Source organism: Rhinatrema bivittatum, chromosome 1, assembly GCF_901001135.1.
Source record: "Rhinatrema bivittatum chromosome 1, aRhiBiv1.1, whole genome shotgun sequence".
In the NCBI taxonomy this organism is placed as follows: domain Eukaryota; kingdom Metazoa; phylum Chordata; class Amphibia; order Gymnophiona; family Rhinatrematidae; genus Rhinatrema; species Rhinatrema bivittatum.
In genome coordinates, this window is record NC_042615.1 from 360,535,736 (window position 1) to 360,563,696 (window position 27,961).

The 27,961-nt window shown below is 43.4% G+C and overlaps 1 protein-coding gene across 3 annotated transcripts in view; it reads right to left on the bottom strand.

Moving 5' to 3' along the window:
* MRPL1 (mitochondrial ribosomal protein L1) overlaps positions 1 to 27,961 on the bottom strand; it is a 102,371-nt gene that overhangs the window by 21,222 nt on the left and 53,188 nt on the right. For all 3 annotated transcript variants that reach the window (XM_029600417.1, XM_029600420.1, XM_029600407.1), the window contains exons 6-7: positions 24,467 to 24,578; positions 23,553 to 23,653 (exon numbers count right to left, since the gene is read on the bottom strand). In XM_029600417.1, the coding sequence (XP_029456277.1) occupies positions 23,553 to 23,653; positions 24,467 to 24,578 (213 nt within the window). The remainder of the gene's footprint in view (positions 1 to 23,552; positions 23,654 to 24,466; positions 24,579 to 27,961) is intronic.

Consider the following 27,961-nt stretch of genomic DNA (forward strand, 5'->3'; position numbering starts at 1 on the left):
AACTATAACTATTTACTCAAACATGGTCATACTACTGAAAATATAGTTTCAATTAAACCAACTAGTACTCATTGCCTCTAGCTTGTGATGATGTCGGGGGTAATAGCTGTGCAATTTACCACCGACCACAGCAAAGCAGCATGCTGCCCTTGGCCCTCCCCTCACCAGTTATTCCCTCTATCCTGCCACTGTAGCTAAGGCCCATCAGTCTTTGGTTACCGAGGCCAGCCCAGCTGTTTCTCCAGCTCCAGCATTCCCATGCATCCTGGCAACCTTTTTTTCTCAATGTTGTTGGCAAGGCCGGTCTGCTGACTTTTGTTGTATGGATCCCACTGCCTTCTGCTTTACTGCTCTCACTGCCCATGCCAGCCCTACGACTCCTGACAAAGCATCCTCCCTACCTCACCTAACACTGAATTCTGTAAAGCTAAGAATAATAATACTCTATAAAGCAGGGGCACCCAACCTTTCAGAGAACACGGACCCCTTTTTCAGCTTCAAAAGGTTTCACGGATCCCCACATACTTCTCTTTCATTTTTTCATGCCATAGCAAAAGAAATGATATGCATAATATATAAAGTTCATTCAGAATAAGAACATATGCCATATTGGGTCAGACCAAGGGTCCATCAAGCCCAGCATCCTGTTTCCAACAGTGGCCAATCCAGGCCACAAGAACCTGGCAAGTACCCAAAAACTAAGTCTATCCCATGCTACTGATGCCAGTAAAAGCAGTGGCTATTTTCTAAGTCAGCTTGGTTAACAGCAGGTAATGGACTTCTCCTCCAAGAACTTATCCAATCCTTTTTTAAACCCAGCTATACTAACTGCACTAACCACATCCCCTGGCAACAAAGTCCAGCTGCAATGGAGAAAAGTAAGCAAATTCAAAAAAGTTCCAAGTTGGCAACTTGGAATGGCCTGCAGAAAGTCATCCCTGGTACCTGCAGACCCGCCATCTAATTTTCAAAGGGAAACTGCCCACAAAGTTTCCTTTTGCAAACACGTGGCAGCGGTGGGAAGCCAGAATTTTTGTTCCTGCGTATTTTTCATCTGCTTTGAAGCAGGTGCAAGGTACATGCGTGAAAGTATACAGGAAGTCTCCAAAATTAAATTACCCTCCCCCAATCTAGCCCTGCTTTTTCCCCCGTAGGTAAAAGTCAGCATGCTGTCCACAGCACAGGTACTTTTACCTTCAGTAGTGGGGAATAGCAATTTTCAAAGGGCTTTTTTACATGGTAGACAGCTGTTTACCCACATAAAAAGTTTTGAAACATACTCTCTCTGAAAATTGAACCCCTTTTAGCCTGCTCTTATTTTAACACAATAGCAAAGTATTGTCAGCAGAAAAAGACCAAATGGTCCATCCAGTCTGCCCAGCAACCTTCCCATGGCAGCAAAGCTCCATGCAGGTTACCCCCAAGTGCAGTAGCTGCCGTCACGTGCAGGTTACCCCTATGAGTTTGTTAAGGGTAGTAACTGCCACTCTGTGCAGGTTACCCTCCATGCCTTATATTAAGGACAAAAATTAAGGACAGTAATACTTACAAGCAAGACCAAGCAACTGTCAAGCCTATAACAAAATGACTGCAACATTTTTACATGGTAGTAGCTTTCCTGATAATTCAGACAATGCTGCTTTAATGTTCTTTGCTGTAGAAGCTTTATTCCCAATGTCAGCATATCGGTACCCCAGACCATAAAAGTCAGAGCCCAGCGTTGGCTGTCTTCAGATCCAATACCCTATTTTTCCCAGCCCCGCCGTCAAAATGGAGAGTGATGTTCCAACTGTGTCGAAAACATGAAGGCTAATTGGTTAAGGGTAGTAATCACCCATGGCTTCTGGTTAAGGGTACTAAATGCTGCTTCATGCAGGTTACCCCACCCCGTGCACACCATTCTTCATTATCATCCTCAAGCCTTTAGGGATCCACAGTGTTTATCCCATGCCCTTTTGAATTTATTTACTGTTTTCAACCTGACCACCTATTCTGGAAGGTCATTCGAGGCATTTACCACCTCTTCGTGAAAAAAAAAAATTTCCTTATGTTGGTTCTGAGTCTTCCCCCTTGAAGTTTCATTTTGTGACCTTCTTTCCAACGGAAAAGGTTTAATGTTTGTACATTGTAAACTTTTTTCAGGTATCTGAAGGTCTGTATCACATTCCCCTGCACCTCCTCTCTCTTCCAAGGTACACATATTTGTATCCTTCCGCTTCTCCTTATAAAGTCTTCCGATACAGACCCCACACCATTTTGGTCACCTTTCTCTGGACCACGTCCATCCTGTCCCTATCTTTTTTGAGATATGGGCTCCGGTACTGAACACAAAACTCCAGGTGAGGCCTCATCAAGGACCAGGACAAAAGGTATCACTACCTCCTTTTTCTTACCGGTTGTTCCTTTCTCTATGCATCCTAGCATTCTTCTGGCTTTAGTTATTATCTTGTCACATTACCTTGCTGCCTTCAGATCATCAGATACTATCACCCCAAGGTCCCTCTCCCAGTCAGTGCACATTTTTCTTTCAGCCCCCCATCACATGCAGCTCTTTTGGATTGCCACACCCCAGATGCAGGACTCTGCACTTCTTGGCATTGAATCCCGGCTGCCAAATCTTCAACTACTTTTCATTCTCTCTACTCCTTCAAGTGTGTCCACTCTGTGGCAGATCTTAGTATCATCTGCAAATAGATAAACTTCACCTTCTATCCTTTCCGCAATGTTGCTCACAAAGATATTGAACAAAACTGGTCTCAAAACCGATCCCTGTGGCACGCCACCTAGCCCGGTTTTCTCTTCAGAGCAGGTTCCATTTACTATTACATACTGTTTCCTGACAGTCAACCAGTTTGCAATCCATGCCACTATCTTGGCACCCGCTCCCAAGCTTCTCATTTTATTCACCAATCTCCAAAGCAGGACCGTATTTATACTGCATTATTTTATTTTATGATTCTTAGAAGCACATACAGAAAATGAGTCACAACATAATGCAAATTTTAGAAAAAGCAAAACAGTAGCCTGCTTTTCAATAGAAAGAAGGCTAATGAGACCTCTACGTCTGTCTATCTATCCCCCTAAATAACTTGTGTTAATGTCACATCCTCCCCTGGCTGTTGTCTTGTTCTCCCCCTTCTCCTTGAGCCCTGTGGTCATCTTTCCCTCCTTCCCTCCTGGATCATGATGGTCCTCTACCCCTCCCTTCTCTACCTCTGTCCAGTCTCTCCTGATAGGCTGCCATCCATTCTCACTCCCCTTAGCCAGGTCAATCATGGGTCCTTTTCCCTTCTTTAGCCTCCATTTCTGTCTCATTCTTTCTTCCCTCTGTCTTTCTCCTTATACTGTCAACCCCAATCCCATTTCCTCCTTTCTTCCTTTGAGTCATTCTACTCACTTCTTTGGCGCGGTTCAGCTTTCCCCTCCCCTCTCTCTCAGGCCAGTGCAGAGTACATGTCAGTAGTGGGAAATGTTTCTCACCGCTGTGATAACCCAAGCTTTCCTCAGTGTACAGCAGAGGCTGCAAAGGGTTCTGGCAGCTGCATTTGGCCTCTCTCTTCTCCACCTTCGCTAAGCATGTGGCAGTGCGGTTTGAGGCTTCTAATGGGTGTGAACTGCCCCCTCTCTGTCTTTCCTCCTCCTGGTCTGCGGCAATGTGGGATGAAGTTTTTGGGGCCATAATAGGCTCCACTCTCACTCTCCTGGCCTGGGACAGCAGCCCACTCACTTTCTGCCTAGTTAAGCTTTCTTGCATCCTTTTTGGAGGACCTACTGGGACGGTCTCATGAACCACAGGCTGGGAACCACTGCTATTAAAGCATATTAAGGATCCACAGTGTCTATTCCTTCTGCAGAGAAACCAGCCTGGCAGGGGGCAGTTGGTTAAGTTGATTGCTGTTAATTTTCGACAAACATGGTACTATAGAATTTTTAAATAGGCATTGCCTGAAACAGAAATATCATATTCTTTCCCACCCAATTTTGGACTGTTTTGATAAGTACAAGGAAAATAAAATTCAGAAAAGATAGCCAAATAAGTAGTCAAGGATATTCAGCAGGATAAATGTTCTGCTGAATGTATTTGTCTAAAAGTTATCTGGATATACAGTTGTGCTCGTAAGTTTACAACTCCCTGGCAACATTTGTAAGATGTGTAGCATTTTAAGAAAACATGAGTGATCAGACAAAACACATTTGTTATTTTTAATGTGTTTCAAATTAAGCTATTTTATGCATCACAGCCTAGCACAATCATTACACAAACCATAGCAATAAAGGAAATAATAAAATGGTCCTGTTCAAAAGTTTACATATCCTTAGTTCTTAATATTGTGTATTTCCCCCTTTTGCATCAATGACAGCTTGCAGTCTTTTGTGATAGTTGTGAACGAGGCCCTTTATTTTCTCATGTTTATTTGTTTATTTAATGGCTTTTTTTATACCATCGTTAAGTAATTACCATCACAACGGTTTACACTGAGGCACCTAAAATAACATTAAATATATAAAATGAATAAAAAATATTAAAAGTGGCAATACATTAAGATCCATGTGGTAAAAGCTGCCCATTCCTCTTGGCAAAAAGCCTCCAGATCCTGTAAATTCTTTGGTTATCTAGCATGAGCTGCATGTTTGAGGTCTCCCCAAAGTGGCTCAATGATGTTGAGGACAGGAGACTGTGATGGCCAGTCCAGAACCTTCATTTTCTTTTGCTGCAGGCACTGAAGGGTCAACTTTGCCTTATCTTTCAGATTCTCATGTTGCAAAGACTTCCTGGCTGATGTCTGCAAATTCTCCTCCAATATTTTCTGATAAGATGCTGCGTGCATCCTGCCATCAATTTTGACTAATTCCCTGTGCCGCTGGAGCTCACACACACTCACAACAGCAGAGATACACCACCATGCTGCATGGTCGGGATGATGTCAACTTCTCTCCAACACAGCATTTATGGTTGTGACCATAAAGTTCAGTTTTGGTCTCATCACTCCAAATTATTTTGCTCCAGAAATTTTGAGGCTTCTCTAGGTGCTGTTTGGTGTTAGTGCAGCAATAGTTTTTTTCTGGCAACTCTGCCATGCAATCCATTTTTATTAAAGTATCTCCTTATTGTAAATGCTGAAATGCCCACACCATTTTGTTTCAGAAAAATATATTTTAGTAAAAGTTGCTGGTGGGCTTTTCTTTGATTTCCAACAAATTTTCCTGGCAATTGTGCCTGAAATCTTTCTTGGTATGGCTTGGTATTAACAGCACCCATAATTTTCCACTTCCTGATTAGAATTTGAATAGTACTGACTGTCATTTTCAAATCTTTGAATATCTTTTTATATCTTTTTCCTGATTTATAAAGGTGAACTAGTTTTGCTTGCAAATCATTTGACAGTTCTTTTGCTTTCCCCATGCTTCAGTAACCAAAGTCAGTGCAGTCCTGGATGAAATGCACAAGGGTTTCTCAAGAACTAAGAAACTAATTGACTATTTATACACAGACACTTATTACAATCAAACAAGGAACAGGTGTGAGATACCTATCCTTCAATGCCATCTCAATCTGTTTGTCAACTTGAAGGTATATTATCACCCAAACATTCAAGGGTATGAAAACTTTTGAACAGGACCATTTTATTATTTCTTTTATTACTATGGTTTGTTTCATGATTGGAGAAATTACTTACCTGATAATTTTGTTTTCCTTAGTGTAGACAGATGGGACTCAGGACCAATGGGTATAGTGTACTCCTGATAGCAGTTGGGAGACGGAGTCAGATTTCAATCTGACGTCAGCCTACATATACCCATGCAGGAAGCTTAGCTCTTCAGTATTCTCCTCGAAAAGCAATTGTGGATATGTGTGTGTTTTACTAACTTGATTAACTTGGTCTGGCTAAACTGATTTCCAATTGGAGACCACCAGTGCAGTGCATTCAACCGAAAAACACCAAAATCCGGCAACTATGGGTGTCCTGAACTAGGGGTAATACCTGGCTTACCCGTGCTTGTCTTGCTCTCAGGGATTGTCACCCGAGGTTTCCGGATTTTGGAGCATCCGTGGGCGGGATGCTGAGTCCATCTGTCTACACTAAGGAAAACGAAATTATCAGGTAAGTAATTTCTCCATTTCCTAGCGTGTAGCAGATGGACTCAGGACCAATGGGATGTACAAAAGCTACTCCTGAACCGGGTAGGAGGCTGCCCGTGGCCCACTTAGTACTGCCCTTGCAAATGATATGTCCTCCCAGGCCTGGACATCCAGGAGGTAGAACCTCAAGAAGGTGTGAATGGAGGACCACGTCGCCGCCCGACAGATCTTGGCGGGTGACAGCATCTTGGTTTCTGCCCAGGACACTGCCTGGGCCCTTGTAGAATGGGCCTTGAATTGTAGAGGCAGAGGCTTCCCTGCCTCTACGTAGGCTGCCTTGATTACTTCTTTGATCCAGCGGGCTATGGTTGCCCGTGAGGCCGCTTTCCCTTGTTTCTTCCTGCTGTGAAGGACGAATAGGTGGTCCGTCTTTTGTACGGATTCCGATCTTTCCAGGTATCGGACTAGGAGTCTGCAGACATTAAGATGGCGAAGAAGGCGTGAGTCTTCCGAGTCCTTATATTCGTCTGGAGATGGCAGCAAGATAGTTTGGTTTAGATGGAAATGATAAACCACCTTCGGGAGGAAGGAGGGGACAGTGCAAAGCTGTATGGATCCTGGTGTGAATCTGAGGAACGGTTCCCGACAGGATAGTGCTTGAAGCTCGGAGATGCAATAGGCTGAACATATTGCCACTAGGAATGCAGTCTTCAAGGTCAGGAGCCGTAGTGACAGACCACGTGTAGGTCTGAAGGAAATTCCCGCTAGGACATCTAGTACTAGGTTGAGATTCCATAGGGGCACCGGCCACTTTAGTGGTGGTTGGATTTGCTTGACCCCGCTCAAGAAGCGGGAAACGTCAGGATGTGATTATAGACTGATGCCATCCACTTTGGCTCTGAAGCAGACCAGCATGGCCACCTTCTTCAAGTCTTCCTGCAGAAATTCCAGGATCATGGGGATTTTGACTGTTTGCAGAAGGATATCACGATCCTCACACCAGGCTTTGAATATTCTCCATATTCGTATGTAAGCTAGAGACGTGGAGAACTTGCGTGCTCGGAGCAAGGTGTCAATCACTGCCTTAGAATATCCGCTCTTCTTCAGGCGAGTCCTCTCAATGGCCAGACCATAAGAGAGAATAGAGTTGGGTCTTCGTGGAAGATTGGTCCTTGCCTGAGAAGGTCCCTGTGTGGAGGAAGGTACAGAGGGTTCCCCGCAAGACGTCTTCGCATGTCTGCGTACCATGACCTTCTTGGCCAGTCTGGGGTCACTAGAAATACTAGCCCCCTGTGATGTTCTATCTTGCGGATGATCCCGCCCAGTAGTGGCCATGGGGGAAAGGCATAAAAAGCAGGTCTTCCTGTGACCAGGTCTGGTCGAGGGCGTCGATTCCCTGGGATTGCGGTTCTCGTCTGTGGCTAAAGAACTTGGGAACTTGGCGTTGGACCGGGTTGCCAGAAGATCCATGGTTGGGGTTCCCCAGCGGTTTACTATCAACTGGAAGGCTGTGGTCGACAGCATCCATTCCCCTGGGTCTAGACTCTCTCTGCTGAGGTAGTCCTCAGTGACATTGTCTTTTCCTGTGATGTGGGCAGCTGAGATCCCTTGCAGGTTTGCTTCTGCCCACGCCATTAGGGGGGTCTATTTCCAGGGACACCTGCTGGCTTCTGGTTCCTCCCTGGCGGTTGATGTAGGCAACTGTTGTGGCGTTGTCCGACATGACTAACAGATTTTCCCCAGAGTCTGTGACTGAATTGTAGGCAGGCTAGTCTGACTGCTCGGGCTTCCAGTCGGTTTATGTTCCATCCCGACTCTTCCTTGTCCCATTGCCCCTGGGCAGTCAGTTCCTGGCAGTGGGCTCCCCACCTTCACAGGCTCGCATCCGTGGTGAGCAAGATCCAGGTCGGTGGAGATAGTCTTACTCCCGTGCTCAGATGGCCTTCCTGTAGCCACCAGTAGAGCTGGGTCCGAACCTCTGCCGATAGTCGGAGGCGAATGGAGTAGTTCTGGGACATTGGATTCTATCGTGACAGTAGGGAACATTGTAGTGGGTGCATGTGGGCCTTTGCCCATGGGGCGACTTCTAGGGTTGTCGTCATGAGACCGAGAACTTGGAGGTAGTCCCATACCTTGGGGCGAGCATAGTCCAACAGTTTTTGCAATTGGTCATCAGTTTCCTTTCCCTTGTAGGGGGAAGGACAACCCCGGCTTGTTTGGGGTCGAACCAGACTCCCAGGTACTCTAGCGATTGGGTAGGCAGCTCTTGGCTGTACTGACGACCCACCCAATATTCTGAATCCAGTGGAGTTCCCCGAGGTGCCCATCTGAGGAGGGTCCGAGCCGGAGATACAGCGGTCCTGGGTACTATCATTGGTGGAGCCGGATTCCTCTACTGGCTGAGGGGGGCCTTGCTGCGGTTCCCCCAGAGTCTCTTTGCAGGTATAGGGCAGAGGTCACTTTGGGTTGCGCAGCTCTCAGGTGGCAGGCTGGGCAGAGGGCTTGTCCCTTGGCTTTCTTGGCTGGCAGTGCCATGATTTGTGCGTGGAGTGGCTCAAAACTCGTCTGTGCGCGCGCCGGGAGACTTAGTTGTGCGCTCCGGATGCACTGACGATGTGCGTGCAGAATTCCGGAAGATGTGCGTGCAGGGTGCTATTTGTGCACTTAGCGGGGATGCGCGCGCCGCTGTGCGCACGGCACAGATGCGCGCGCCGCTGTGCGCACGGCACAGATGCGCGCGCCGCTGTGCGCACGGCACAGATGCGCGCGCCACTGTGCGCACAACTCCTGTGTGTGTCCGGCTCGCTGCTGGGCGCACAGCTCAGTTATGCTGACAATACGGCGATCAAGGGGGAGAAATGGCGCCGACGACCAGGCGGGCAATATGGCAACCCCCCTGGAGGGTCTCCACATCGGATCGGGGTCTAGCCCGGACGGGGCTGCTCAACCCGATTTAACAGATGCCGGAAGGACGATCTGTGCGGCTATCCGAGCCTCGGAGACTGGAGACTTTAAGAAAGTTTTCTACTTTACCTTGTCTCGGCGCTTCCCGGTCTCGTGCCAGGCGGTCTCTGGATGCGGGAGGAGAGGGAAACTACCTTCACCGCCGCGCTCAATATCGCACCCGCTGCCTCTCAGCCACTCTGGGGGCTAAGTCCATGCTGGGAACCGGCTACCAGACCGAGGCTTGCCTCTGAGGGATCTTGGAAATCACCTCAGGAATTCTCGACTGGAGGAGGGATCCTTAGGTATCACCGCAGGAGAGCGGGGCTCGTCTTGTAGAGGTAAGTTCTCTTTCTTCTTTGGTTTAAATTTTCTAGCACTGTGCAAGTGTGTTTAGTGTCCTTAACTGCTTAGAAGATGGAGAAATACTGAAGAGCTAAGCTTCCTGCACGGATATATGTAGGCTGATGTTAGCTTGAAATCTGACTCCGTCTCCCAACTGCTATCAGGAGTACACTATACCCATTGGTCCTAAGTCCATCTGCTACACGCTAGGAAAGGGATCTTCTCAGTGTTTGGGTAATTGCCAGGTTCTTGTGGCCTGGTTTGGCCTCTGTTGGAAACAGGATGCTGAGCTTGATGGACCTTGGTCTGACCCAGCATGGCAATTTCTTATGTTCTTATATTCACAGCGACCATAACTGTTCTACCAAAACCAGGGAGGGATCCACAGCTGACCAGTCCTTATTGCCCAATTTTTTTATTGAATTTTGAGGTCAAGTTACTGGCAAAAATATCAGCAGATAGACTGTCTAAATTCCTTCCGCTTTTGATTTCCCCAGAACAAGTGGGCTTTATAAAAGGCTGCTATGCTATATCCAATATGGGTAAAGTGCTTGCCTCCATAGCCCCCATTCTGTACAGTTCCATCTGAACTCTGCTTATCAGCTTTGATGCAGAGAAAGCATTCGACCGGGTAAATTGGAACTATATGTTTACTGTGCTTGAGAAGTATGAGTTGGTGGTTGTTTTTTTAGATTTTATTCATCTTTTGTATCACAATCCTAGAGCATGTATTTTGGTCAACGGAGCTCTTTCAGATTAATCAGTAGTGTCATGTACCCTAGCATGATGGGTATAATCTGATAGTTGGGTTCAAAATTCTCCATGCAACAAGGAGTTTTAAATGTGAACATAAAAAGGAAATCCCTTATTTGAACCTAAAGGATTTCCTTTCCCTGATGGCATTCTATCCATTTCCATATCTACAATACAATTTAAGTCACCTCCCAAAATTAGAGGGAAACTACCTAAGGGGACAAGTTGGGTCATCAGTGTGCTGAAAAATCCATGCTCATACTGGTTGGGTGCATACACAGACAGGAGTATAATTTTTTGAGAGAACAATTCCCCAAGCAGTATAATAAACCTCCCTTTGCTATCTACGATGGATTTCTCCAACTGAAAAGAGATTTTTATTTATTAAAATGGCAACTCATTTGCTTTTAGTGGTACCAGAGGCAAAACAAACTTGAGAAACCCAGTGCTCTTTTAATTTGAGATGCTCCACATTATTCAGATGCACTATAGAACATTTAAGCCTACGCAAGAGACTAAAGACTTTTTCCCTTTTAATTGGGATGCCTAGCCCAACATTACACATGATTAACTATAACTTAGGCATTGTCAATCTATTACACTATTCAGTATCAGTGGGCCTCTCTTGCAAATTTCCACGAAATATGCTTTCGTAACAACCCGATATCCTCCAATGCATCCCATATAAGGGGCTGAATTAAAATTCTAAGATTCCAGATGATTACAATGTGGAGAACAAACATTACCAACAGGAGATCTTATCTACTACCATATAGATTCCAGCAGTCACTCTCTTTACCACCCACCACAGTCTCCTCCCTCCCCACCCCCCCAAGATCCCTTCCACAAACCCCCCCCCCCCACCAGCAGCATAACCATTAACAGCAACTTCAAAACCGAATTGTATTCCAACATAAACATCTACATTTGCCTGTCACCAAACAGGGGAAATAAGATGCGTAAGGGCGCAAACCACCACAGATACATTTCCAAGGCATGTAGCAGGACAGAGTTACATCAGCGGCACAACAGCTCAGATATGACCAAGATCAAAAGAAATACATGCTAATAAACCCATATCATCACTCCCAGTAACGTTTTACTGCTCTCTGAGCAGTAGAACTTCTGTGTTTTATACCTTTCTCTAGGTCTGTTATTATACAATAATTGTAATTGTTGCTTGCAAACTGTTATTTTTAAGATCCAGTATACCTGCTTTTCTATTATTGTATAGCTGTTCTTTAATAATCTGGTTAATATTGGCACAGAAGTGCTGAGGGGGTCCTTTAATAGCTAAAGGACTAATAAAGTTCCAGAAAGTGTCCTGCTTGTCCCAGGTTCAACTGTTTCCCTCCCACCCTACCCCTCTATCCACCCACCCCTGGGATTAGATTACTAATATAGACTGTCTAAATTAGCATTAGCAACAAGATCAATTAGTAAGTTAACAGCTAAGGACATACCAATCCAAAACGTAACCAATATGAGAACTATCCAATGCAACTGTTGTAGAGCCTTTATTCTGAGGGAAAACATCTGGAGACTTGGAGCTTGCCCGATCTGTGCACAGCTCTCTTCTTTGAAAACGGAGCTGACTGAGGTTAAAGCTCAATTAGCTTCAATTAAAAGAATTACACCCATATTGCATTACTCAGAAAATAATTCCCCAACACCAAAGAATAACCAGGAGTCAAGAAAAAGAAATACAGTAGACTCAGGTAGGATAACACATGTGTCCCACAGTCACCCATTCTTGACAGATGGGAAGCCAACAAGTATACCCCCCCACTCAATCAGTTCATCAAGTAAATCATTAAAAAACAGGATCACAGTGGGCTCTGGTAGAATTAGACCTGTAACAAGGAGACACACACAGTATCAAATGCAACAAGAACATAAAGCCCTCCCTATATTAACTGAAGAAATTCTAGAGAAAAACATTGAGATGGATAACTCTGTCATCAATGGCACAACTGCAAAAGGAACAAGTAAAGTGAATAACAAATCTCAACTAAAGTCTCATAAGGAGTACAGGAAAAGCAATAACCGTAAAGAGAGTACCTGGAAAGCTATGACTACAAATGCTCATAGTTTGGGAAATAAAATCCCAGATCTGCAGGCCCTAATGACAGAGGCAGAACTGGACATCGTTGCTATCACAGAGACATGGTTCACAGAATCTCATGATTGGGATACGGCAATACCAGGCTATAATTTGTTAAGGAAGGACAGAGTGGATAGAAAAGGGGGAGGTGTGGCTCTTTATGTCAGAAATAATATCCAAGCATCTGAGCTGCAAGGAAGTTGGGGCAAGGAAGAAGCACTATGGGTAGACCTAAAAACAGATGATGGAGCATCCATTTATATTGGAGTGGTTTACAGGCCTCCAAACCAAAAGGAAGAGCTGGACAGAGATCTGGTTGAAGACATCCATAAGATAGGTAAGAAAGGGGAAGTGGTGATCATTGGTGACTTTAATATGCCAGATGTAGACTGGAAAATCCCATCTGCAGAATCTAAAAACAGTAGAGCAATACTGGATGCCATGCAAGTATCTTTGTTCAAACAAATGGTATTGGAACCCACGAGAGAAGGAACTATTCTCGACTTAGTGCTCAATAATGGAGAAATCGTCTCTGATGTCAAGGTGGGCGCCCACCTCAGCACCAGTGATCATCAAACGGTATGGTTTAATATCACTAAAAGAATATGGAAAAGGAGCACAAAGACCAGAGTTTTACAGTTCAAAAACACAGACTTTGAGGAAATGGGGAAGTACCTAGAGGAAGAACTAAATGGATGGGAAAATGAGAGAGATGTGGATCAACAGTGGACCAATCTAAAAGGAGCAATCGCCAAGGCAACTGCTCTATATGTTAGAAATGTAAAGAAAAGCAAAAGAAAAATGAAACCTATCTGGTTCTCAAAGGAGGTGGCTGACAAAATTAAAGCTAAAAGAACTGCATACAAGAAATACAAAAGATCCCAAAGGAAGGAGCACAAAGAAGAATATTTGTATCAACTGAGGGAGACAAAGAAATTAATCAAGTTGGCAAAAAGTCAAGCAGAAGAGAGGATTGCCAAGGAGATAAAATATGGTGACAAAACATTTTTCAGATACATCAGCGAAAAGAGAAAGGTCCAAAGTGGTATAGTGAAATTGAAAGGTGGAAATGATCAATGTGTGGAGGGAGACGAAGAAATGGCAGAAATATTAAACGAATACTTCAGCTCTGTGTTCACTAAAGAAGACCCTGGAGAAGGACCATCTCTACACAACAAGAAACTGGAGGGAAGCGGAACAGAGGAAAATCCATTTACAGTAGATAATGTATGGGAAGAGCTAAAGAATCTGAAAGTGGACAAAGCCATGGGGCGTGATGGGATTCATCCAAGGATATTGAGGGAGCTCAGAGATGTGCTGGCGGGACCGCTGTGCGACCTGTTCAATAGATCCCTAGAAACGGGAGTGGTGCCGAGTGATTGGAGAAGAGCGGTGGTGGTCCCGCTTCACAAGAATGGGAACAGAGAGGAGGCTGGTAACTACAGACCGGTTAGCCTCACTTCAGTGGTGGGAAAAGTAATGGAGTCACTGTTGAAAGAGAATAGTGAACTATCTACAGTCCGGAGAATTGATGGACCAGAGGCAGCATGGATTCACCAGAGGAAGATCCTGTCAGACAAATCTGATTGACTTTTTTGACTGGGTAACCAAGGAATTGGATAGAGGAAGAGCGCTCGATATCATATACTTGGATTTCAGCAAAGCTTTTGATACGGTTCCGCACAGGAGACTGGTGAATAAAACGAGAAGCTTGGGAGTGAGTGCCGAGGTGGTGACCTGGATTGCAAATTGGTTGACGGACAGAAGACAATGTGTGATGGTAAATGGAACCTTCTCTGAAGAGAGAGCGGTTTTAAGTGGTGTACCACAAGGATCGGTGTTGGGACCGGTCCTGTTCAATATCTTTGTGAGCGACATTGCGGACGGGATAGAAGGTAAGGTTTGTCTTTTTGCGGATGACACTAAGATCTGCAACAGAGTGGACACGCCGGAAGGAGTGGAGAGAATGAGACGGGATCTAAGGAAACTGGAAGAGTGGTCGAAGATATGGCAGCTGAGATTCAATGCCAAGAAGTGCAAAGTCATGCATATGGGGAGTGGAAATCCAAATGAACTGTATTCGATGGGGGGGGAAAGGCTGATGTGCACGGAGCAGGAGAGGGACCTTGGGGTGATGGTGTCTAATGATCTGAAGTCGGCGAAACAATGCGACAAGGCGATAGCTAAAGCCAGAAGAATGCTGGGCTGCATAGAGAGAGGAATATCGAGTAAGAAAAGGGAAGTGATTATTCCCTTGTACAGGTCCTTGGTGAGGCCTCACCTGGAGTACTGTGTTCAGTTCTGGAGACCGTACCTTCAAAAAGACAAAGACAAGATGGAGGCGGTACAGAGAAGGGCGACCAGGAAGGTGGAGGATCTTCATCGGATGACGTACGAGGAGAGATTGAAGAATCTAAATATGTACACCCTGGAGGAAAGGAGGAGCAGAGGTGATATGATACAGACTTTCAGATACTTGAAAGGTGTTAATGATCAAAAGACAACGACAAACCTTTTCCTAAGGAAAAAAATCAGCAGAACCAGGGGTCACGATTTGAAGCTCCAGGGAGGAAGATTCAGAACCAATGTCAGGAAGTATTTCTTCACGGAGAGGGTGGTGGATGCCTGGAATGCCCTTCCGGAGGATGTGGTGAAGACCAGAACTGTGAAGGACTTCAAAGGGGCGTGGGATAAACACTGTGGATCCATAAAGTCAAGAGGCTGCCAATGAAGAGTGGGTGACTCGCCAGAATGATGGCTACTGCCTGGAGTCAATACCCTTATTAAATAAACATACACAGGCTTGACTCCAACATCGCTCTAAGCTTCAACAGCAAGAGGAAATGTGGAAAAAAGGATTCACACTCACAAAGAGGGGAGTAGCTGGCTTGTTACGGCGGTTACTACCCCAAATCAAATAAGCCTGATACTTCACTTTCAATGCATATACAGCATAGTTCTCTGATTCAACGGCAGGGGAGAAGAAAAGAGGGTTCGCACTCACAAAGCGGGGAGTAGCTGGCTTGTTACGGCGGTTACTACCCCAAACCAAATGGGCCTGATACTTCACTTTCGATGCACATCCAGCATGGCTCTCTGCTTCAACGGCATGGGAGAAGACTTATACGTCACGCATATCCAGCATAGCTCCCTGCTTCAACGGCAGGGGAGAAGAAAAACAACCAATAAGGGCTAATAACATAGTCTGGGTAAAACAAATAAGCATGGGTGCAGCTTGCTTATTGCGGCGGCTACTACCCCAAACTAATCAAGCTAGATATTTCACTTGGATGCAGCTCCATCACTGCTCTCTACATTAAAGGTGGGGATGGAAGGGAAATAGAACCAAGAGCTAAGAGAAACAGATAAGTATGAGAGAAAATATGTGTGAAGCTTGCTGGGCAGACAAGATGGGCCATTTGGTCTTCTTCTGCCGTCATTTCTATGTTTCTATGTTTCTATGTAGCATCTGTTACTGCAGTGTAGGCCATCATCAGTAAGAACTCTCTCACACTACATAAAAAAAAATAATAAGTCACAATTACGCAGGAGTGTCGGAGGCTAAAACTTCCTAAATGTTAGAAACATGTCCTTGGTATTCCTCCAGTTTTTTCCACAAGAGGTTACTTCCTGACACAATGCCTTATTTATTTATTTAGCATTTTTATATACCGAAATTCATGTAAAAAAAATTACATATCACCTCGGTTTACATAAGAACGAGAACTCGCATGTAAGAATGCAATTACATTAAACAAGGGATTAGAGAACTGGGATCAACAAGGTAATGAACAACAGAACAAATAATTAAAGGCTCTTTCCTGGAGCCGGGAAAGGTCAGGGCAGACGCCAAGGTACTCGGAGAACAACTCATAGACTATGTAAGAAATACTGGAATGTTAGTCCGAATTAGGGAAAGGCTTGCTCAAACAGCCAAGTTTTGAGTCTTTTTTTGAAGGTAAGCGGGCATCGTCCTTATTGTGAGTCTCTAATCACTTGCATTATTCATTGTAATGTCAGAAGCTTGGGCTTGCAAGAACTTTTTTGTCTCTGCCACAGAGTCATAGAAGGGTATTTTCCCCTCATGCCACATAGTAAAGGACTCCGCCGGAATGGCGATAGGCAGTGTTTGAAACAGATAGTTAAATCTGGACAAAATGTTCATTTTCACCGTCGCAATGCGACCCAGCCACGATAGACCAAACCTCTCCCATATCTGTAGATCCTGTACAACTTTGGGCCAAAGTCCCCCATAGTTGAGCTGATATAGTTTATCTAACCTAGGGCCAATTTTTTTTTTTATTTCAAAAGGTTTTTATTGGAATGAGAAGCATCACATACAATTCCAAAAGAGTCAAAATACATAGCAGAGGCCAAATGTTGGACATGTATGTTGAACATAGAACATAATACATAAACAACCTCAAAATCCATTTTTCGAAGATAAGAAACCGATATCAGTTTCAAGTCATCCCCCCAATTTTAACCCCTAAATATTTCAGACTGTGATGAACCACCTTAAACGGGAACTTCTTCTGCAGTCGATCAAAGTGGACTGCGGGAACAGATACATTTAATAATTTAGATTTCTCTGCATTGAGACGATAGCCAGACACAGCGCTAAATCGGTTCATTGCAGAGAGTAAATATTCTAAGGACTGTTCAAGGTGAGAAATGGTAAACAGGACATCATCAGCGAACATAGAAAGTTTATATTCTTGATCTCCCACTTGTAAGCCTTGTATCTCGTTTGTGATCTAATGGCTGCTGCCAACGGCTCTATATATTTATTTATTTATTTATTTATTTATTTAGGGTTTTTATATACCGACTTTCTTGATATATATATCAAATCAAATATATATATATATATATATATATATATATATAAATCAAATCAAATAAATACAGCACAAATAATAATGGCGAAAGAGGGTACCCTTGCCTCGCACCCCATTCAATTTGAAAAGTTGGGGAATATCCCCCATTTACTTTGATACATGCATTGGGAGTGCGATACAGTTCCTTAATCCAGGTAGAAAAATTGCCACCTAGCCCCACTTTATCTAATACCACTATAAGATAGTCCCAATGCACCATATCAAATGCCACTAGCACTAACCCGTATGCAATAATGGAATGTAAACACGAATCAACCAACCTCAAACCCTCTCTCACTAATTCCTGCTGAATATTTATCATACAATTACCATTCACAACTGTGTCATATTTATTCATTTGATTACCTATGTACCGTTTCATAGTCTTATTTTTTCACTTGCTATTCTAATGTATCAATAGGCTGAAATGTAAATATTGTGCTGTTCAATTTCTCCCCTTCCATCCCAAGTTTATTTTCCTTGTTTTTTGTAACTTTCCCTCTCCCTTTTTCTGATTCACTGTATTTAAAGTTCAAGGTTCTTATTGAAAATATTGTTTTTTACGTTACGTTATGCTTTACACTCCTTGTTATTTGTAAACCGGGTTGATGTGATGCCTATCATGAAACTCGGTATAACAAAAACAATAAATAAATAAAATAAATCCACTGTGAGAAGCGCCATAGGCACCTGCTGTTCCTGCCCCCACCAAATCAAGTCAAGCACCCGCCTCACATTATCGGCAGCAAGCCGACCTGGGACGAACCCAGTCTGGTCGGGGTGTATGAGAAAGGGTGCCACAGCCCCCAAACGGTTAGCTAAGACTTTGGCTAAAAGCTTTAAGTCCAGATTTATTAACGAGATAGGCCTATAAGACCCGCATTGCGTCGGATCTTTGCCTGGTTTAGCCAAAATTGTGATTCCCGCTTTGTTAGCCTGGGCTGAGAGCATGCCACCATCTAACAAGTGATTAAATGCCCTAGTTAGAGGTCCCACAATAATATCACTCAATTTTTTGTAGAACCCTGCCGAGAACCCATCCACCCCTGGTGATTTACCCAATTCTAGGCCCTTAATAGCTTATCCCACCTCAAACTCCGTTATTTCCTTACTGACCATTTCCCGCTGTAGATCCCCCAAATGGGGAAGAGTTATGTCAGACAAGTATGTCTGAATATCTTCCTGTGAGATATCTTGTCGCCTAGAATACAACTGTTGATAAAATCTAGTAAAACATTCTCTAATGGCCGCATTCTCAGACAACATGCCTCCCTTCTCATCTTGAATCTTGAGTATCTGGTTGAGACTCATCTGTGCTTTTAAACGCCTAGCTAATAACCTGCCTACTTTGTTACCCCCCTCATGGTATTCCTGTTTCACCCTGTCTAATTGATGGGTAGATGTGAATCGGTTATTTACTCTTTCGGATAGTAGAAAGACTAGGGGGCACTCCATGAAGTTAGCATGGGGCACATTTAAAACTAATCGGAGAAAGTTCTTTTTTACTCAACGCACAATTAAACTCTGGAATTTGTTGCCAGAGAATGTGGTTAGTGCAGTTAGTATAGCTGTGTTTAAAAAAGGATTGGATAAGTTCTTGGAGGAGAAGTCCATTACCTGCTATTAAGTTCACTTAGAGAATAGCCACTGCCATTAGCAATGGTTACATGGAATAGACTTAGTTTTTGGGTACTTGCCAGGTTCTTATGGCCTGGATTGGCCACTGTTGGAAACAGGATGCTGGGCTTGATGGACCCTTGGTCTGACCCAGTATGGCATTTTCTTATGTTCTTATGTTCTTACAATAGAGCGCATATCCAATTGCTCGAGTTCTTTCCGCAAAGTTTTCAACTGGGTACTGGTTTGTGGTTCAGGATGTCTCTTATTCCGAATTTCCAGTTTCCCTATTCTCTGGAGAATAGTGAATCTCTGACTCTCCCTCTCTCGCTTGACATGAGTAGCCCGCACAATCAGCTTACCCCGAGCTACCGCCTTAAGGCAATCCCACATCACTAAGGGAGAAACTTCCCCATTATCATTTTCTACAATATAATGTTCCATTTCCTGATGGAATTGGAGTTCATACTGTCCATCATCCAACAGACTTTCATTGAGTTTCCAAAATCTTTCCCCTCCTTGTTCTCCTAAGCCATGTAAGGTGAGCCGAATCGCTGCATGATCCGACCAAGTGAGTACATCAATACTAGCATCCTGTACAAAGTTAACCAAACTTTTATCAATTAAAAACATATCTATTCTCGAGTATGAGCTATGAGCCGCAGAAAAGAAGGTGTAGTCTCTCTTAGAAGGATGAATATGACGCCAGATGTCCACTAAATCCCATTCCTGCATGAATTTCTTCAAGCATTTTCTATGTGTTTTAGAGTAGGCCGAGCCACCCATGCTCGTGTCCAGATACGGATAACAGGGCAAATTAAAGTCTCCCCCCACGAGCACCATGCCCTCCGCCCATTGTCTCAACACCGCTGCTAGCTTATCGATAAAGGGTCCTTGGCCCGCATTCGGTGCATAAATGTTTACTATCGTGTACACTTGATGTCCAAGTTTAAGTTTCAAAAGGAGGTATCTGCCTTCCGTATCCCGAATCACAGTTTGCACATCAACAGTCATATTCCTTGAGAAAAGAATACCAACCCCTCTATATTTCCCTTGGACCGTAGCCGCTGCATAATACTGAACTGTGAAATGATGCGATAACATTAACTTCTCATGCCTTTTTCGTAGATGCGTCTCCTGGCACAACAAAATAGCTATTTTAGCCTGGATAGCATCTTGTAACAGGCGCTTACGTTTATAATGTGTTTGTAACCCCTTCACATTCCAAGATAGCACTCTAATTGTACCCACCATTGGATAAGTTGGCCCCTTGCTCTCTTACCTCGGTACCCCAGTCCGTCATAATAAAAGGTCCCCTCATCTTCCATAGCCATCGCTTTACCCCCAGACTGTTAATTACAGGTCCCTTACAAACCCTCTCCCACCTTCCCCCCTTCCCTCCCCCCCTCCCATCTCATGTAATGAAGGAATGACCACTCAGAGGCCCCCCCAGGAGCCCGAACCCGATCTCTTATAGGCCAAATTAAAAGTAAAAAGGCCAACTACTATGGCATTTGCAGCATTAATAAGTCAACTCTCAAACATCATCCATAATCTCAACCGAATAACTAGATTGAACATTGTCAAAGGATCAATTGTCCAAGGACCTTCGATGTGAAAAGAAAGCGAACAGGAAACTGATGAACACATAAGGTAGAACTTCAACGATGAGGTTCCGTTGATATAGTAGATCCTCCTGAATTTCGACGCAGTCTCTTTCCTCCTGATTGAACCCTTTGCCATCGTTGAGGCTGGTCCCGCTTGTCCAGCTACTCGTGCTGTGTATCATCACTGCCATCAGAAGTAATCATCCCAGCGGAAATCAGCACTTTCCTGGCTTCCTCCACAGTTTGCACTCGTGTGGTAGAGCCTTTAATGGTGAAAGATAGTCCGAAATGGAAGAGCCACTTATATCTGACCTCTCTGTTCCGCAGCGTGGTAACTATGTCCTTGAATTCCCGTCGTTTCCGGATGGTATGTGCAGATAAGTCTTGAAACACTTCTATAGCGTATTGTCTTGCGCTTGACAATACTTTTTCCTTGATTTGGTAGGAGTGAAAACACACTATTATATCCCGGGGTTGGTTGCCCCAGGGTTTAGCCAGGGCTCTATGTGCCCTATCAAAGATGATCGCCTTACTCCCTGGGTACTCTTTGGAGGGCGAAATGGCAGGGGAGATGGATCTTATGTGAATTATATTACAAACCCGAATGTCCATTGGGGGAAGAAGGGCGAGTCGGAGAAGTCCCCTTATTGCTTGTACTGTGAAGGTGTAGGCATCTATGTATAGGGGTTTAGGTTTGGATTAAGGAGGAGGGATCAGACTGCCCTTTCTGCCTTGTTGGGTAACCCTGCGCTCTCAGTTCATACTTTTAATGCAGAAGCTAAGCAATGGTGGGAGGCAGATTTGAGAAGTCTGGGACATATGTATGAAGATGGGCAATTATAATCTTTTGTCAAGCTCCAGGATGAGTATGAGATACCAGAGCAGATGAGATCATATTATGACAAGTTGGTACTGAAGCTGAATAAGAGCAGGGTTGAGGGTTGGAGTCTGGGTAGACTCCAATTCAATCTAACGAGCTCTGATGCCAGGCCCAGTATATTGTAAAGCTAGCTCGGCATTATACAGAGCTCTTACCAGGATTCCTTTGAAGAAAGCACCCTTATTAGCTGCAGAGATTCAGTGGGAAACATTTACAACACCACTTTGAAGTAGCGGAATGGAAAAGGATCTGGCGCAATGCGCATAGGTCTTTGATGTGTGCACATAGGGCAGAACATGGTTAAACTAATTCTGCTCACATATCGCTAACAGTTGTATTTTCATACATTTTGCGCCACTTAAGTCTCCTCTCTGTTGGAGACGATGTGGGCAAGTGGGATCATACATGCTGATGTGGTGGAGGTACCCAATGGTGCAGTACTTCGGGGGGGGGGGGGGGGGGGGGGAGAATTCAACACTTGATTGGGCAAATGGTGGAAGTGCCTTTCACCTTAATTCCAGAGCGGAGTATGTTAAGGTGGTGGAATAATAAAGGAATTGGAAAATTAAAGAAAAAAACTGATTCGCCATGTTACTGGCAGCTAGATTTGTAATAGCAACTAGATGGAAGTCAACTCCCACTGTGGCAAATTGATGGGCAGAGGTGCATGATACTACATTAATTGAAAAGCTGACATACATGTTGAAAAATCAGATGGAGATGTATGATAAAATTTGGGGGTTGTACTGGAAGCTGTTTGATGCTTTTGGGGGTACATTATTGTAAAAATGTGTAATTGCGTATGTGTTGGACCGTACATGTGAGTTTCTGTATTTTTGGTTGAGTGTTATGTCTGGCGAGTTTAAAGAAAAAGTTAAAAAGAAAAGTAGAATTCATCTCTTTCCTGTCACAATGAAAATCCTGGAAGTCATATATGAAGTGGCTCAACAGAAAATCCACAGGGGAACACTCCCCCAAAAAATTTGTAGATGCAGTAAATGCTGAGGAATTCACTTGTTTATACATTTGGTTTATTTCCACTGACCCAAAATGATAGCAGCTCTTTGATGATAGCCAGATAGGAAAGCACATGGCAAGTAAAAAAGGATACACAGAGCAAGTCTGAAGGAAGACGTGCAACGCTAGGCTCCGCTATGACCAAACATTATTTGAGTGGCCTGGAAAATATCCTGATCAATGCCTAAGACAAGAAGGTAGGTTGGGCATTAGAAGAACAAATGAAGTCTGTGACATCATAATAAGAGAAAGGCTGAAGAGATTAGGGCTGTTCAGCTTGGAGAAGAGATGGCTGAGGGGGGATATGACAGAGGGCTTTAAGATCATGAGAGGTCTTGAACGAGTAGATGTGACTCGGTTATTTTCACTTTCGAATAATAGAAGGACTAGGGGGCACATTTAAGACTAATCGGAGAAAATTCTTTTTCACTCAATGCACAATAAAGCTCTGGAATTTGTTGCCAGAGGATGTGGTTAGTGCAGTTAGTGTAGCTGGGTTCAAAAAAGGTTTGGATAAGTTCTTGGAGGAGAAGTCCATTAATGGCTATTAATCAATTTTACTTAGGGAATAGCCACTGCTATTAATTTCATCAGTAGCATGGGATCTTCTTAGTGTTTGGGTAATTGCCAGGTTCTTGTGGCCTGGTTTTGGCCTCTGTTGGAAACAGGATGCTGGGCTTGATGGACCCCTTGGTCTGACCCAGCATGGCAATTTCTTATGTTCTTATGAGACAATGCAAGTCTCATTTTTCTTGACACAGCAACAGCACTGTGCACTAATCAGCCTTGGCGTCAGCCTTTGCAAGATGCCAGCAGTTTGTCACCATTGACACTGTCAAATTAAACTTAAAATTCAAAAAGCATAGGAAACATTCAAAAAGCATAGGAAACATTAAAAAAGCATAGGAAAAAAAATCATTTTCAATTACGTACATTATAGTACAACGGTATTTATCTAGTGGTTCTCAACTCTGGTCCAGTCTGCAGAACAACTATGCAAATGTATCTGGTTCTCAGGCTCAACATAGTAAGGCTTATTTTATGCATATTCCTGGGGAATATCCTGAAAACCAGACTTGTTTGGTGTCAATCAGGACTGGACTTGTGAGTCAGTGTAAATTTACCAGTTTCCACTTATTACCAAAAACTGTAATTAGCTTTACTAAGTGTAAAAACAGTAAAGTCATTCCTAACGCCTCATGCACAATAAAACAGCAGCCAAAACTGTGGTCGATGTATTTCCAATAAATCATTTGCTGCACCAATAGTATTACAAAAGGCAAAAAAAAAAGCAAAACAAAAAAAAAAAAATTATAGAACTCACCGTTGCTATTTCCGTCCGGACAAAACAGTCCCGTTCGATTTGATATTCAAAACCCGTTTTGAATAGCTCCAGCATTTTGGCTATGTCAGAGCCTACAGAACCTATCAGGATATAAAACGAAAAACAAAGAGCTTTATCTGTAGCAGGATAGAAGAAGGTTTCTGCTAGTGACTGATGAAGCAGTGCTTATACAAATCTTTCACCTTGAAACTGGCTCCAGGAACAGGCATGTGTGTTTTTGTTTAAAGCAAAAACCATGGGGAACCTAACCAAGTTATTTCTTCCATTTGCTTATTAAACTATCAAAAACATGTTTAGGACGTAATGCTGCTTTTGGGGAGTACATTTTTTGTACTTTTTAATTTTTTTTTTAATAGAAAACCAAAAAGGTACAGTGCAGTTGTGTACAGCAGGTCACAAGCCAACTTACACTTGCAAATGTATGACAAATATCAACATTTAATATTTCATCTGTATAATAATGCCTCTTCCTAGTGTTTTGTCCCCATGTTACTTAAAAACTGGTTTCCAGATACAGAAGCAAAAGGGTTCCATTTGCCCTGCAAGGGCTCTATTTTCCTCTTATTATTATCAATTGTTTTTAACAGAGGTAATAGAGATTTCAAACCTTCAAGCCAAACATGCTAATGCTTTAGGCAGCGTCAGAGGGGCAGATAACAGGGGGTCAGAGCTCAAGGTTCACTCTGTAATAAAATCAGTTCTCGGTTTTGCTCCATAGTTTTGGCACTCTTCTAAGCCGATAGTGCCTGCAGAACATGGCTCTAAGATAACCATCCATCAAGCATGATGGGCAGCCTAAAGAATGCACTTTGCTAACTAGTCCCGAAAGATGACTACTACGCACTGCACGCAGCGCCGCTTACGAGGCACAGGGAAGCCTGAGACACACCTACCTCTTTTGGTTTTTGGAAATTTCTTTCTTAGCTTGTCTTTCAAAGGAGTTAGCTTAGGCAGAATTTGTGGAACAGCTATATAGAAGTCCGCTTGGATTTCTTCATCCAAAATCTGCAAGTCACAAAAAAAGGTATGGAAGTGTCTCTTCATTTACTTGCAGAGATACGGATGTTTAACCGTGATAAGCATCAGTTTATCAAAGAAAAAAAAAATTAAAAAGACATGTGCCATCTTTTCACACTTTCAGGGATCTGGTTCAGATGCTTACAGCCAAACTCATAAGAACACTCCATCCTAACCATGCAAACTGATTTGATAAGTCACAAGTGCTGGCTGCGTAAACCTGCTCGATTGCTGGCTTTTCTTTTGGTCTTATTTCTAGGTCTCCTTTTTTCCATCGAAAGAAAGGGCACTGCCCGAGGAAAGCTTCTCAGTAGTTCTTCCCCAAGTTCAGCTGCCCATGCTAGAGTCTCGTTTTAAGTACCTGCATGGTGTTCTCATGACTCAACATGGCTGCACTGAAATTTGCTTACATTTATAATGGCAAACAAGGCTAAGGAGGATGAGTATTCAAAAAGTTTCAGAAAAGAAAGCCAAAGCAGAAGCTAAAGCAGAAACCTCCATTTCACTGACCTAACTTCCTATCTCGAACAAAGTCATAAGCCACATACCTTTTGGATTGTTTCTGCTTTACCAGCTATGAAGAAAGCAACGCTAAACTTGATTATAACAGTATAGCAAATTAAAAATGGTTATTTTCTATTATTAAATTTGTTGTAATCACCTTGAAGCCATCTTCGATAAAAAGAAGAATATCAAATGACTATAAACACCACTAATATTGCTTTTGGAATGAAATAAAAGTGCAATAAGAGAGGGTACAGCTTAATATTAGTTTCTCTATTACTTTTGAATTTAATCTCTGCATAAAACAGTGAATCCTTTTAGAGTGAAGTTTTTGCACTGTTGGTCCCTTTTCCCTTTGAAGAAAAAAAAAAAAGGGATAGGCCAGCCCAGTGATTCCTGATTCCTGGCTCAGGTATTCTGCTTCTCATTTCAGCCAGGTCTGGGGATGCTGCAGAGGCAGCGTTCACAGTCCCTGGGAGGGAGGGAGTCAGTCACACACTATACAACGATGACACCCAGAATTGTAGGGTTTCAAAAGCCACCCTGGTGCCTAGCCCCGAGCCGAGCACTGTCACTGAAATGAATGAGCTAATGCAATTTAGGAAGGGATATATAACAGGGAGTTAAATCCCCAGGGAGTTGCACATGAAGGCTCATGATGCCAGATCCCAGCCTCGATGTTAACGCAGCTGAAATTCCAACTCAAGAGGAAACTGTCAGGTCAAAAAAGAAAAAGAAAAGGGATACCCAGAGCCTTATAAAAAGGAAAAATACAGTGTTTTCACTTTTTTTTTTAACTTTTCCCTGGTTCTTCTGGCAGTTTTATTCAATGTCAATTGGCAGAAATGTGACAATCAAGGCTCCCCAGAGACCAACTTTTCACTGCTTCTAATAATACCTTGAGAAAAGTCTCAGAATGTTAAGTAAGTAAACCATTTTATTGCATAATATTTTACAAAGATACTGTACATATATATTTTCGAGTGGTTTATTTTATCCCTAATGCATGTTCCCCTACTGAATTCCCATGCTATGTCTCTGTTGTCAACCCCACACACCTCCAAGTCTTGCTTTGTCTAGTTTATGACCTGTGTCCAGCCTGCTCAACCCTTTCATGAATATAAAATCTGATAAGACCTGCACCAGGCATTTTATTAAGGGAGAAGAACTGCTACCTGACTCTTTCTCCCAAGAGTCTGTCCTCACCAGTTACCATGCTTACCTAGACTCTGCCCCTCCACCTTAGGGCCTTTCCTCTTATCTGATGACCCGATAAGAGGGAGAGTCCTATGGTGGGCCTCCTTATGTGCCCCTTCATGTGCAACTGAATGCAAAGGTAAGATTCAGATTTGGGTAATTTTAATCATAGGCACAATTACCCCTGTTTCAAGGAGGCTATAATGGGGAAAGCGAGAACCCTGGGGACTATCATATGGAAGGGAACAAAAATCCAAATATACAATGATTTATCATCTACTACCCTACAATGTCGAAAATCCATGAAATATATAACAGAGTCCCTGCGGGCAGAAAATATCCAGTATAAGTGACTTTATCCCTTTGGGATATCGTTTAATATTAGTGGTCAATCTTGTAATGCAAGATCACCCGAGGCAGCAGAAAAATTTCTTCGGCAGCAGGGCATTGCCCTTAAGACATCAGCGGAGCCAGGACCACAACCTGGGAATAAGGAGATGGCAAGATGGCAGAGGGTCGGCAAAGGTGGAAAACGCCTACGGAGGCAATCTGGAAACAGTGATGTGTCCGGCCATAATAATACCTGAAGGTGATGGGAGATGGATTCAAAATGGTTTGAACTCAGCAACTTATCGCAGTGACAATTGGTCCCCTACGGCTGTTAAAATGTAAGAGAGACTTATCCAGAGACTGGGGGACATTGCGACATGTCGCCGGGAGGGGGGGCATTGGTATCAGGGGGAAGGGAGGAGACTTGTAGCTATGATTCGAAGCACCACAACTTGAGGTTTGAGAATAAGGGCTGCGGGGGATGACGTTATTCCTCGCTATGCAAAGGATGGGGGCAGACACCCCATGGAAGGTCTGGTCAGGGGCTTGGGGGGGGATGAGGGAGGGACAGGGGGTAGAGTACAAGTTCGAAGGACACTTTGCACAACCATGGCATCGGGCTTACCTAAATGTAGTTCTGCTTGAAGGGGTAGCCTTGCATAGAACCACCTGCATTGGGTATGGCTGAGGTAATTTTAGTATCCTTAAATGTCAAAGGGCTAAATCACCCTCGCAAGAGGCAATTGCTGTTTGAGGAGGACAAATCCTACAAAGCTACTGTATTTTTTATACAGGAAACACACTTCCTCAGAAAGGATGAGCGTCTCCTGAGGGACAAGGCTTTTCCACACATATTTCTCGCTTCTAACTCAGAGAAAAAGAAAACATCAAGCAATAAAATAGTTATAAAGCATTCATAATATTAAAACCATGCTAATAAAATAATTAATATCAATAATATCAAAACAGCATATGAATATCTAATAATTTAAAAAAAACAAAAACTTGGTGAGACCGCACCTTGAATACGGTGTACAATTCTGGTCGCCACATCTCAAAAAAGATATAATTGCGATGGAGAAGGTACAGAGAAGGGCTACCAAAATGATAAGGGGAATGGAACAGCTCCGCTATGAGGAAAGACTAAAGAGGTTAGAACTTTTCAGCTTGGAGAAGAGACAGCAGAGGGGGGATATGATAGAGGTGTTTAAAATCATGAGAGGTCTAGAAAGGGTAGATGTGAATTGGTTATTTACTCTTTCGGATAATAGAAAGACTAGTGGGCACTCCATGAAGTTAGCATGTGGCACATTTAAAACTAATCGGAGAAAGTTCTTTTT